We start from the raw sequence: 12,579 nt of genomic DNA on the forward strand, positions 1-12,579 counted from the left end.
GGACTCAAGCAATCCTCCCTCCTTGGCCTCCCAAAGAGCTGGGGTTACAGGCGTAAGCCACCCCAGAGGCTCCTTCTGACTTTATGATAGAGTTGTCAGATAAAAAAAAATAAGGACACTTTCATTCAAACCTGCAAAAAGAAAAATTTTTAAAAATTAGGACGCCCAGTTCAATTGGAATTTCAGATAATGAAAAAAAAAATTAACGTAAGTAGCTCCCAAATACTGCATGGGACATATTTATACTAAGTCAGTCATTCTTTTTTTAAAAAAATCTGAAATTTCAATTTAACTGGGAGTCCTGCATTTTTACTGTTAAATCTAGTAACTCTGCCTTTAGGGAAGGACTGACCCCAAAGCCTTATTCCCGCCCACGCCTGCCCTAGACAGTCTCCACTCGCCAGGCGCGCAGGTCGATCCCAGAGGGGCCGCTGGCGCCTCCGCTCCGCCCAGACAGCACTAGCGGCGCCCCGAGCGACCGGGCCCCGCCCCGTCCCAGTCCCGCCCCGAGAGCAAAGGCCGCCGCCCGGAGCGGGACAGGTCTGACGGTTGGCCTGTGTGAAGTCGCGCGGCTTCCACCCAGGCAGTGTTCTGAGTGAAGGCCAGAAACTCGCTCGCCATGTCGGCTGCAGAGGCGGGGGGTGTTTTCCACAGAGCCCGGGGCAGGACCCTGGACGCGTTTCCCGCAGGTACTGCCCGCCCCTCACCCAGGGAGGGGACTCTGGGGCTGCGGAACCGTCCGCCGGGGGAATCTTTTGTTCAGGTGTGCTCTCCGCCAGTCGGACACCATTCGGGGCTGCACCGGGGCCTGGGGGCCGCCATAGCTGCATCAAAGCCTGAATTTAGGAATTGCAGGGGCACAGTTGAGAGGCGAGTCCGAGAGAGCGGTCTGGTCCAGGAGCCTCCCTGGCCTTGACCTAACTTCCCCCAGAGAAGGGAAGTAAGAGGAAGGCAGCAAAGCATAGTTAATGACAGCTTGGGCTCTGCAGCGAGACCTGGTTTCCAAGCCCTGCATTAGCATCTTGGCCTCAGCTTCCATATCTGTAAAACGGAAATACTTGTGGGTGTTACTGGATAAGCGCTCGGTGCATGTTAGAGGCCATCGGTTTTATTAAGGTTGTTCACCGTTGTGTGTTCTGTACGCCATAAGTACAGTTATTTACTATAAGTCGTTCTCCGAAATGGTAACATTGCCCCATCAGAGCAGTAGAGAGGGAGGGCAGTCGAGAGTCGTGGTAAAGTGCTCGGATTTTGGCTTTAGATTATCTGCTTGGCCGTAAAAAGGGGTTTGATAATACCTGCTTCGTAGGGTTTTTGGAAGCGTAAACAGATCAAAAGTATTTTTGTAACCCGGTGTTGAACGCATGCTAGGTGCTAAGTCAAGAGGGAGGTTTGTTACTGGTTCCTTGATTCCCCTCTGTAGCTTTTTACTGCCTGGAGCCAGATCGCCTTCCAGGCTCTCACCAGCTTTATACCCCCAAGGAAGTCACCCTAAATGCCCTACATGATCGGGCTTGTGTCCACTTCCTTCAGGGTTGTCATTCTCTGTCTTGCCCAATTCTGAAACAGGTTTTGTTGTTGCCCTTGTTTGAACTGCATTTAAAAGGGCCAAGGCCGTTCTTTCCCTGAGGGTCTTGGCGCTTGCTGTTTTCTGCCGCTAGCAGGGTTGGTGAGCCTGGCTCTCTCAGCCGTGACACCTCATTTTAAAGTTCATTCACTTCCTCATAGAGACTTTACCTGCTACCTTACGTAAAGTAGGTTTCTCTTGTAATTCTATGCTAAAACCTTATTTATTTATTTATTTATTTATGGCAGAATCTTGCTCTGTCGCCCAGGCTGGAGTGCAGTGGTGATCTTGGCTCACTGCAGCCTCCGACTCCCAGGTTCAAGCGATTCTCCTGCCTCAGCCTCCGGAGTAGCTGGGACTGTAGGCAAGCACCACCACGCCCGGCTAATTTTGTGTTTTTAGTAGAGACGGGGTTGCTCCATGTTGGTCAGGCTGGTCTCGAACTCCCAACCTCAGGTTATCCGCCCTCCTCAGCCTCCCAAAGTGCTGGGATTACAGGCCTGAGCCACCGCACCTGGCCTGGGACGACTGTATTTTAATGCAACTTGTCTTTTTTGTCCAACATGAAGATTTTGCTCTTTTCTTGCTGGGCAACATTCCATTGGATTATTATATACTTTATACATTCTGTTGATGTATATGCTGAATATCTTCCCTTTGCCTCTCCAAACCTTTCTCCCTTCCCCAGGGAGTTGCCCCAGGGGATTGCCCTCCATGAACTACATCAGTGGGCTCCTTGCCTTTTGGTTTTCCTTTGGGCTCATCCAGTGGGGAGCCCTGAGAAGAAATAAGAGAGGGAGAGAAGCAAAAGGCAGCTATATTTATTCTTGCAGTTTACTCCCTGTGAAGTTGCCTGGCTTGGCTGTCTTCCTCTCTACCCCTGAAGGTCGAGGTCGCTCCTTCTCTCAGGACAGCTTTTCTCTTCATTCTCTCTAGTTCTGTATTTGAGTAACCATTTCCTCCTTTGAGGCGTGGGAGTGGCAGTGGTTCTGCTTTTCTATCCTTGGGTTGCGACACCCCCTTGTAGGTTTCGTCCACCCAACCCACGCCAAGTAATTCCTTTTTAAGCGCTTTTAAAAATTATCCTAATTTGAGAATGCCAGCTATTTCCTGTAAGGATCCTGACTGATATAATGGCCATTTAGTTGTTTCTGGTTTTTGCCCTTGGTAACAGTGCTGTTATGAACATTCTGTACAAATCTCTTTTTGGACACATGGGAGAGTTACTCCGAGGCATATACCTACGAGCTAAGTTCTGGGTTATAGGATATAATCATCCCCAGCATTACTAGATATGGTCAAACTGCCTTCCAAAGTGGTAGCACCAATTTATACTCCCACCAGCAGTATATGAGAGTTCCCTGTTGCTGTATATGTATATATATTTTTTCTTTCAGTTCAAGAAATACTTGTTGTGGGCCGGCCGCAGTGGCTCACGCCTGTAATCCCAGCACTTTGGGAGGCCGAGGCAGGTGGATCACCTGAGCTCAGGAATTCGAGACCAACCTGGCCAACATGGCGAAACCGCCTCTCTACTAAAAATACAAAACTAGCTGGGTGTGATGGCACATGCCTGTAGTCTCAGCTACTTGGGACTTGGTAGGCTGTGGCAGGAGAATTGCCTGAGCCCGGGAATCAGAAGTTGCAGTGAACCAAGAACATGCCACTGTACTCCAGCTTGGGCAATAGAGTGAGACTCCATCTCAAAAAAAAAAAAAAAAACTAAATATTTCTTATATTCCTATTGCACTCTCCAGTATTGTGTAGAATAGGAAGTTGAGGGCGGGGGAGTGGTTCAGGTTACATGCTCTCAGAGGCTTATAATAATCCAGGTACAAAGCTAGGGCACAAAATACAATGCTTGGCTATTGGTGGGCTCTGAGGACATTCAGGCAGGGCTTCCCTGAGGACATGTTGCTTCATCTGATTGCTAAAAGAGGAGTATGAGTTAACTGGGTCATGAAGGGAGGGAAGACCATTGTGGACCATGGGCAGAGCAAGTGTGAGAGTCCTAGGACATGGCAGGATGGGAAAGGGAAGGATGAGGGCTGAAGGAAGTCTCTTGAGTCTGGAGCAGAAAGATGAGATTGGGGCATGGTGTGGAATGAGGCTGGAGGAGGGGGGTGGTAACTAAGAATTTTCATTGTATTCTAATAGCATCAAGAGGTTTCAAGCTGGATGTGTGAAAAAGGAAGGACGCATGATCAGATTTTTATTTTGAAAAGAATGGTCTGGTTACAGCAATGGCAGCAAAAGCATTTCTACTTTAGAGCAACTTGGGGTGCAATCCAGTTGGAAGCTGGAGCTCAAAGATTTGTCTGGAAGCTGCATTTCTGTAGCCCCCTGTTATTTACTTTGTGTTTTTTTGTTTTTGTTTGTTTGTTTGTTTTGAGACGGAGTCTCGCTCTGTCACCCAGACTGCAGTGCAGTGATGCTGTCTTTACTCACTGCAGCCTCCACCTCCCAGGTTCAAACAATTCTCCTGCCTCAGCCTCCCGAGTAGCTTGGATTACAGGCATGTACCACCATGCCCGGCTAATTTTTACATTTTTAGTAGCGATGGAGTTTCTCCATTTTGGCCAGGCTAGTCTGGAACTCCTGACCTCAAATGATCCACCCGTCTCGGCCTCCCAAAGTGCTGGGATTTACAGGCGTGAGCCACCGCACCTGGCCCCCATTGTTTACTTTGAATGTGTTTATTTGCTGTAGCTGGAGGTACCTATTGGGCGCGGGGTGTCTTCCAGTGGAGATGATGGGAGTGCTGAGGTATAGAAGCTTCCTAGGCCATTGCAGCTGCCAGGGGGCCACCACTGGGACCAGAGAATCAGAGGGCATCTCCCCTGGATAAGAATGGGGGTGCTGGAGAGAGACTTGACGATAAATCTATGAGACACCTACCCTACTGATAGAAGGAGAGAGTGACCTGGAACTTTTCTTAGCCCCGAGTAAATCTAGAAGTGGGGCCAGTGAAAGAAATCAGGCACATTCCTCAGTCCTGGGCCCAGCAAATACATTCAGCTTGACACCATATATCTCTCAATTTCCTGGGCCCAGTGCAAACACGGCCCAGTGCAAATACAGACACCATATATCTCTCAATTTCCTGGGCCCAGTGCAAACACGGCCCAGTGCAAATACATTCCTCCAGGATGGGTCATTTAATGGAGGGCCTTGAGAGGCCCAGCCTCAGAGTGTTCTGCTGAGAACCCCAGGCTTGTGGCTTCACGTTACTAGGTGCTGAACCCTAACCTACCATCGCTGCTTCCATTGCACTCATTGACAATTTCCCGGGGTCCTGACTCTCTTAGCATCACTGGCAACTTGGAGAGGTGCCCTTAGAGGTATCAGAGGCGTCTCCAGACTTCTTGGGAAGCCAGTAGAGTTGCCCCTTGGGCAGACTGAGAAAATTCAAGAACTGACTTTTTCGAGGCTGGGAGTGGTGGCTTATGCCTGTAATTCTAGCACTTTGGGAGACCGAGGTGGGTGGATTGCTTGAGGCCAGGAGTTTAAGACCAGCCTGGCCAACATGGCGAAACCCCGTCTCTACTAAAAATGCAAAAATTAGCCAGGTGTGGTGGCATGCACCTGTAATCCCAGCCACTCAGGAGGCTGAGGCAGGAGAATAGCTTGAACCTGGGAGGTGGAGGTTGCAGTGAGCCAAGATCGCCCACTGCATTCCAGCCTAGGAGACAGTGATGACTGTGTCTCAAAAAAAAAAAAAAAGGTGGCTTTTCCCCTTCTCTTGCCAAAACACACACCATCAAAGGGGTTTGATTAACTCAAGCAACGATCCCTAAAAATCACAGCTTTGAACCATCACCTGTGCTGCAGAATTAGCTCATTGAGCGGTTTGTTTTCCAAGTGTAGCCTGGCAATTAAATGAAAGAGCGCTTTGCTTTAAGACGCATTTCCTCCCGCCGGTGATTTACGTGAGTAACAGTATTCCCATCAACTCCTTCCAGTAGTGGTGTGTGTGACGTTTGGTTTCAGTCATCCGTTCCCTGTCAACATAATCTGCTAGGCTCTGTTGACGGATGTTGATTTAAAAAAAAATGGTACACGTCTCACCTGAGAAAGCTCACATTCCTAAGGCATGTTCAGATATTCATTTTAATTAGGCAAATTGATAATTAGGTTTTCTTGACACATATCCTAATTAGGACTACTTTCTTCTAGTAAGTAATTGTCTTTTGAGAAGTTTATGGCTTCTGTTTTGAAGAAATCCTAGGCCGGGCGCGGTGGCTCAAGCCTGTAATCCCAGCACTTTGGGAGGCCGAGACGGGCGAATCACGAGGTCAGGAGATCGAGACCATCCTGGCTAACACGGTGAAACCCCGTCTCTACTAAAAATACAAAAACTAGCCGGGCTAGGTGGCGGGCGCCTGTAGTCCCAGCTACTCGGGAGGCTGAGGCAGGAAAATGGCGTAAACCCAGGAGGCGGAGCTTGCAGTGAGCTGAGATCTGGCCACTGCACTCCAGTCCGGACGACAGAGCGAGACTCCGCCTCAAAAAAAAAAAAAAAAAAGAAATCCTAAAAGGGAGAGGTATTAAGATAAAATATGCTTTTAAAGTGACTTATATTTAATTATTTTTAGGTCCGAATCTGTTTTTCCAGTTTGATATTTTCCCTTCAGAGAACTGGATTAATGGGTGGTATTCACGAAAAGATTATATTCCCAGACATTTCAAACCTCTGCTGCTGTTCCTAAGAAGCTGGTGGAATTTGCTGTATCCTGAATCTCTGCTTGTACTCTCTGAAAAACTTCTCCCATGGCAGAGAATAAGTAGAATCTCAGTAAAAAAAAAAAAAAAAACTCACTCTGTCTCTTGCAAGCCTCACCTAAGAACTTTTCTAGAAATAGTAGACCTGGAAAGGTATCTCCAAGTTTGAGCAGAGTTGAAAATATTGTGGTTTTAAAAATTCTAACAGGATGATGATGATGATGAAATGAATGCTTTCAATTGTGCCATACATTTAGGCCAAACTAGTTATCTCTTATTTGAGATATATTTGAAGGTCTTATTTGAGGGTTTCTGTGACTAAATTGGGCTTATGATTACTTTCTCAACTCTTTGTTATAATCATCAGTCAAGAGATAGCGTGACCAGGACACATATGTAAAAAGTTCACACTATAACATTTCCAGAAAACACTATTTTATTTTTGAATGTCGGGGTTTTTCCTGATTTTAAAAAATTTATTTATTTATTTATTTATTTATTTTATATCTTTTGAGGTGGTCTTGGTCTGTCACCCAGACTGGAGTACAGTGATGTGATCATGGCTCACTGCAGCCTCAATCTGTGGTGCTTAAGTGATCCTTTCACCTCAGCCTCCTGAGTAGCTGAGACTACAGGCATGTACCACCATGCCTGGCTAATTTTTAAATATTTTTTTAGAGACAAGGTCTTACTATGTTGCCCAGGCTGGTCTTGAACTCCTGAACTCAAGCCATCCTCCCACCTCAGCCTCCCAAACTGTTAGGACAAGCTTGTTCAACTCATGGTCCCCTGGCCACATGTGGCCCGGGATGGCTCTGAATGCATCCCAGCAAGAATTCCTAAACTGTCTTAAAAGTTGAGATTTTTTTTGCGATTTTTGTTTTTTTAAGCTCATCAGCTATCATTAATGTTAGTGTATTTCATGTGTGGCCCAAGACAGTTCTTCCATTGTGGCCCAGGAGAACCAAAAGATTGGACATCCCTGTGCTAGGATTACAGGTGTGAGCCATTGTGCCTGGCCTGCTCTAAAAATTTTTTTGGAGGCAAGGTCTTGCTCCATCACCTATGCTGGAGTGCAGTGGCGTGATCTCTGCCCAATGCAGCCTCCCCCTCCTGAGCTCAGGCCATCCTCAATCCTCCCATCTCCGGCTCCTGAGTCGCTAGGACCACAGAAGGTGCTACCATGCCTGGCTGATTTTTGTATTTTTTGTAGAGACAGTTTCGCCATGTCACTCAGGTTACTCTTGAATTCTTGGACTCGAGCAGTCCCCCTGCCTCAGCCTCCAAAAGTGCTGGGATTACAGGCGTGAGCCACGGTACCCGGCCTAAATTTTTTAATAACTTTCTTGAGGTGTAATTTATATACCATAACATTCATTTTAAGTTTACAACTCAAGGGATTTTAGTAACTTTAGAGTGGTGTAGTCACAATCCAACTAGCACATCTCTACCTTCCCAAAAAAGAAGTGTTATGCCCGCTTGCAAGCCTCTTCATGTTGCCACCCCCAGCACAGGCAACTACTAATTTACCGCCATAGATTTGTCTTTTCTGGACATTTCATGTAAGTGGAATAATATATGGTCTTTTGTGACTGGCCTCTTGGTGTTAGCATAAGGTTTCTGAGGCTCGCTCATTTTGTAGCTTGAACCAATACTTTGTTCCTTTTTACTAAATGATATTCCATTGTATGGATAACCCAGTTTGTTTATACAACTGCCTATTGATAAACATTTGGACATTTTTTTTTTTTTGACACTGGTGGACATTTCACCCATCTGAGCACCTCTTGTCTGTTGGGAATAAAGGTGCTATGAACAGTTGCAGACACATCTTCTTAAGGATATTTGTTCTCATATCTTTTGGGTAGATACCTGGGGTTGGAACTGCTGAGTCATACGGTAATTATGTTTAATATTTTGAGGAACCACCAAAGTATTTTCCAAAGCAAATGCGCCATTTTACATTCCCACCAGCAGTGTATATGGGTTCCAGTTTCTCCATATCCTTGCCAGCATTTCTTATTGCTGGTCTTTTTTATTATAACCATCCAAATGGTTGTGAAGTAGTATCTCATTGTGAGGTTTTTTTTTTTTTGAGACAGGGTGTCACTGTGTCACCCAGGCTGGAGTGCAATGGCGTGATCTCAGCTCCCTGCAACCTCTGCCTCCCGGATTCAAGCGATTCTCTGCCTCAGACTCCCAAGTAGCTGGGATTTCAGGTGCACACCACCACACCTGGCTAATTTGTGTATTTTTTATTAGAGATGGGGTTTTACCATGTTGACCAGGCTGGTCTGGAATTCCTGACTTCAGGTAATCCACTTGCCTCAGCATCCCAAAATGCTGGGATAACAGTCATGAGCCACCATGCCTGGCCCCTTGTGTGTTTCTTCTTGTGATTTTGCTGTCTTTTTCTACCTGTAGACTATAAATTCTTGAGGAGCCAGAAGCCCAGACCTAGGATGGTGTCTGGCAGTAATGGACATTCAGTGGCTTTTTTTTTTCTTTTTTTTTTTAAGGCAGAGTCTTGCTCTATCGCCCAGGATGGAGTGCAGTGGCATGATCTCAGCTCACAGCAACCTCTGCTTTCTGGGTTCAAGTGAGTCTCCTGCCTCAGCCTTCCGAGTAGCTGGGACTACAGGTGCATGCCACCGCACCTAGCTAATTTTTGTGTTTTTGGTAGACACCGGTTTTTACCACGTTGGCCAGGCTGGTCTTGAATTCCTGACCTCAAGTGAACTGCCTGCCTTGGCCTCTTGAAGTGGTGAGATTACAGACCTAAGCCACCACACTTGGCCTCAGTGACCATTTAATATTGAGTAAATGAATGAGTATGAATGAATACACTCCATCTGGGTCACCTGTGTGTATCTGTCCAACCCACTACTGTCAGGCACCATGGAGTCTCTGGACTAAACAAAGCTGAGACCAAGGTATTGATCAAACCAATACAAGTTGTTGGCTGGGTGCGGTGGCTCACGCCTGTAATCCTGGCACTTTGGGAGGCCGAGGCGAGTGGATTACTTGAGGTCAGGAGTTTGAGACCAGCCTGGCCAACATGGTGAAACCCCATCTTTACTAAAAATACAAAAATTAGCTGGGCATGGTGGCTGGCACCTGTAATCCCAGCTACTCTGGAGGCTGAGGCAGGAGAACTGCATGAGCCTGTGAGACGGAGGTTGCAGTCAACCAAGATCATGCCGCTGGACTCCAGTCTGGGCCACAGAGCAAGACTCCATCTCCAAAAAAAAAAAAATAATAAAGAGGTTGCATGACTACGCCAGGTGGCTGTGCACCATGTAGACTACTCCATGGCGTCTAGAGGCAGAGGTTTTTCCTACTAGGTGGGTGCCCTTGCATGGAGCACATCTGCCCAGAGGAAGGGTTACCTTCTCTTTGCATCTGGGGCTTCTGTTAGCCTGGCCTTGTGCCTACACAGCTGCTTCTGCCCAGAGAAGATGCCTTGTACCAATTCTCCCCAGAGTGCTGCCTGGGACAGCAGCTGCCTGCTGTGTTGTTAGGGAAATGGGGAAAAAAAATAGCAGCAAATATCCACCAAAAACAGGCAAACCCCAAGTGGAGTTCTGCTCTTGAAAAGTGAGAGAGGTTCTGGAAATGTCTTTTCCCCTCTTTAACTGTCATCTCAAATGGCATCGGCCAAAGCCAGTGATGCCGAAAGCTGCCTGGCCAGGAAGTCCCAGCCCATCTGCTTTCTTAGTTCTCTGAAGAGTTGCAGATAAAGATTTTGGCAGGACAGCCAGTGTGGCAGCCAAGCCATGACTCAGAAGCTTTTGTGTGTCTCAGAAACTACCTTTTGAATGCATTTAGGCCAAGAAAAGAGAGGTTGGGTACCTTTGTACAGGTTGAGCATCCCTAATGCAAAATGCTCTAAGATCCGAAACTTTTTGAGCACTGACTTGATGATCAAAGGTCATGCTCAAAAGCATTTTGAATTTCAGATTTTACAGATTAGAAATGCTCTACCAGTTTGCGTATGCAAATGTTCCAAAATCTGAAAAAAATCTGAAATCTGAAACTCTTCTGGTCCCAAGCATTTTGAATAAGAGATATGCAGCCTGTACTTAGGACAAGTCATTTGGAGACTCTGAGGATACTGCTGTCACAGTTAATTATTTTGGGGGTTGGGGGAGGGACAGGGTCCTGAGGGACACTATTTTTTTTTTTTCTTTAACAACTCTTAGCATACCCTACAGTTCACCATGTTGTTAATTAAATAATATTGACTACTTTGGGCTTCTTTCTGATTTAACAGTCTAAATGTGTACAATTCAGTGGCTTTTAGTATATTCACAGAGGTACAACCATCACCACAATCAATTTTAGAACATTTTCCTGAATCCAAGAGGAAACCCTGCACCCCTGTGCTAAAACTGCCCCCAAAGTCCCCCAACCCCTAAAGAGCCACTAATGAAGGAACTCTTAATCTGCTGCATACCATTCTGGCAGCTTCACTGTAGGGACATTAAGATTGTTAAGTCAGAAAGAGTCCCAAAGTGGTAAATATTGTTTAGCTACTCTTTCGTGGTTTTTTTTTTTTTTTCCTTTACCACTAAAATAAGATTAGTCCCCAGAGCAGTTGAAGTGTATTGCTGGAGACATTTAGATTGTGATTCACTATGTAGATTGCTATTGTGAGAAACTGCAAAAATTGCATTTTGTTGCCATTTGCTCTTTAGCCAGAAAGCCTACAGGCGGCTGTGAACCTACCCATCTTTGCTGCTTTGTAACCAAAGCAATATCCACAGTATACAAAGGAAAAGATGTTGAGACCATAGCATGTAAATATATATGTGTCTCTCATCAGATGTTTGCTCAGCCCCACCATGTGCCGGGGGAACCAAGAGATGGGTGAGTCTTTAAAAAGTCTGTCTCTGCTAAGGTGAGGTAGGGGTTACTATGAGTGGTAGTCATGGTATGAGTAACTCACTTTTGACCACTTGCTCTTTGTCTAGTCCAAATACTTTACATGTTTTAAGTCATTAATTCTTCCCAACAACCCTTTTGAGGTAGGTGCTGTTATTCCTACTTGGCAGATAAGGAGACTGAGGCCCAGAGAGGTTCAGGAACTTGCATCATGTCACGTAGCTAGTAAAGGGTAAAAATGGGATTTGAACTTGGGCACTCAAGCCTCAGTCTGGGCTCCACTGGAACTCGGTTAAGAGTTTCGGGAGATAGAGGCCCAAAGTCAGTCGTCAGCATGGTCTGTCCCCTGCCTCCTGCTCCAGCCTTCTGGTCACTCAGGGTCTGGGTACTTGCAGTGCCCCCTGCCTGGAGCGTGTCCCCACAGCCCCACTTACTGGCCACTCTGTCTTGCAATCAGCCTGATTACCCTGTAGTTGTAAAAAGCAAAGTGTGTAATTGAGTTGTGTAACTGACTTAGTTATTTGCTTGTTTGTTGTGCATCTCCCCCGCTATCATGTAAGGTTTTAAGGAACAGGATCCATCACCATTGCTCACTGTTGAATGTCCAGCCACTGACAGCCAGTGTCCTAGAGCACGTGCTCAGAAGATACCTGCTTGAGTGAGTGAAGGAGGCCAAGCTACATCTGCCTACAGGGCAGGGAGCATTTGAGCTGGCAGAGAAGGGTAGAAGGGATTTCAGCAGGAAGAGTTGGTAGAAAGGAGAGCATATCCCGGAAAGAGGAGGGAAAGTGTATTAATCCGTTCTCACTGCTAATAAAGACAGAACCAAGACTGGGTAATTTATAAAGGAAAGAGGTTTAATGGACTCACACTTCACATTGCTGGGGAGGCCTCACAATCATGGTGGAAGACAAAGGAAGAACAAAGGGACATCTTACGTGGTGGCAGGCAAAAGAGCATATGCAGGGGAACTGCGCTTATAAAACCATCAGATCTCGTGAGACTTATTCACTATCATGAGAACAGCGTGGGAAAGACCAGCCCCCATGATTCAGTTACCTCCCACCGGGTGCTTCTCATGACATGTGGGAATTATGGGAGCTACAATTCAAGATGAGATTTGGGTGGGGACACAGCCAAACCATATCCGGAATTATGGGGTGTGTTGGAGAAGCAGATAGTGGTCTATCGGGGGGGAATCCTGTGGTATGTCTTAAGCAGGGTTTCTCAACCCCCCAGCATCGTTGACATTTATGGGCTGGATTTTGTTGTGAGTTCCTGTCCTGTGTGTCATGAAATGTTTAGCAGCATCTCTAGCCTTTATCCACTGGATTCCAGCAGCACCACCCACTTCCCAGTGTGGTACCCCAAAATGTCTGTAGACGTTGTCACGTGTCAAAATCATC

General features: G+C 46.4%; 1 protein-coding gene across 2 annotated transcripts in view; it reads left to right on the forward strand.

The window, feature by feature from the left end:
- Positions 1-383: 383 nt before the first annotated feature.
- The window catches only part of CPPED1 (calcineurin-like phosphoesterase domain containing 1), a 145,140-nt gene continuing 132,944 nt past the window's right edge, over positions 384-12,579 (forward strand). The window contains exon 1 of one of the 2 annotated variants that reach the window (XM_011961504.1): positions 384-689. In XM_011961504.1, the coding sequence (XP_011816894.1) occupies positions 620-689 (70 nt within the window). In that variant the 5' untranslated portion in view covers positions 384-619. The remainder of the gene's footprint in view (positions 690-12,579) is intronic. The other variant, XM_011961511.1, reaches the window with a different exon arrangement.

This window comes from Colobus angolensis, unplaced genomic scaffold (assembly GCF_000951035.1).
Source record: "Colobus angolensis palliatus isolate OR3802 unplaced genomic scaffold, Cang.pa_1.0 Scaffold116, whole genome shotgun sequence".
In the NCBI taxonomy this organism is placed as follows: domain Eukaryota; kingdom Metazoa; phylum Chordata; class Mammalia; order Primates; family Cercopithecidae; genus Colobus; species Colobus angolensis.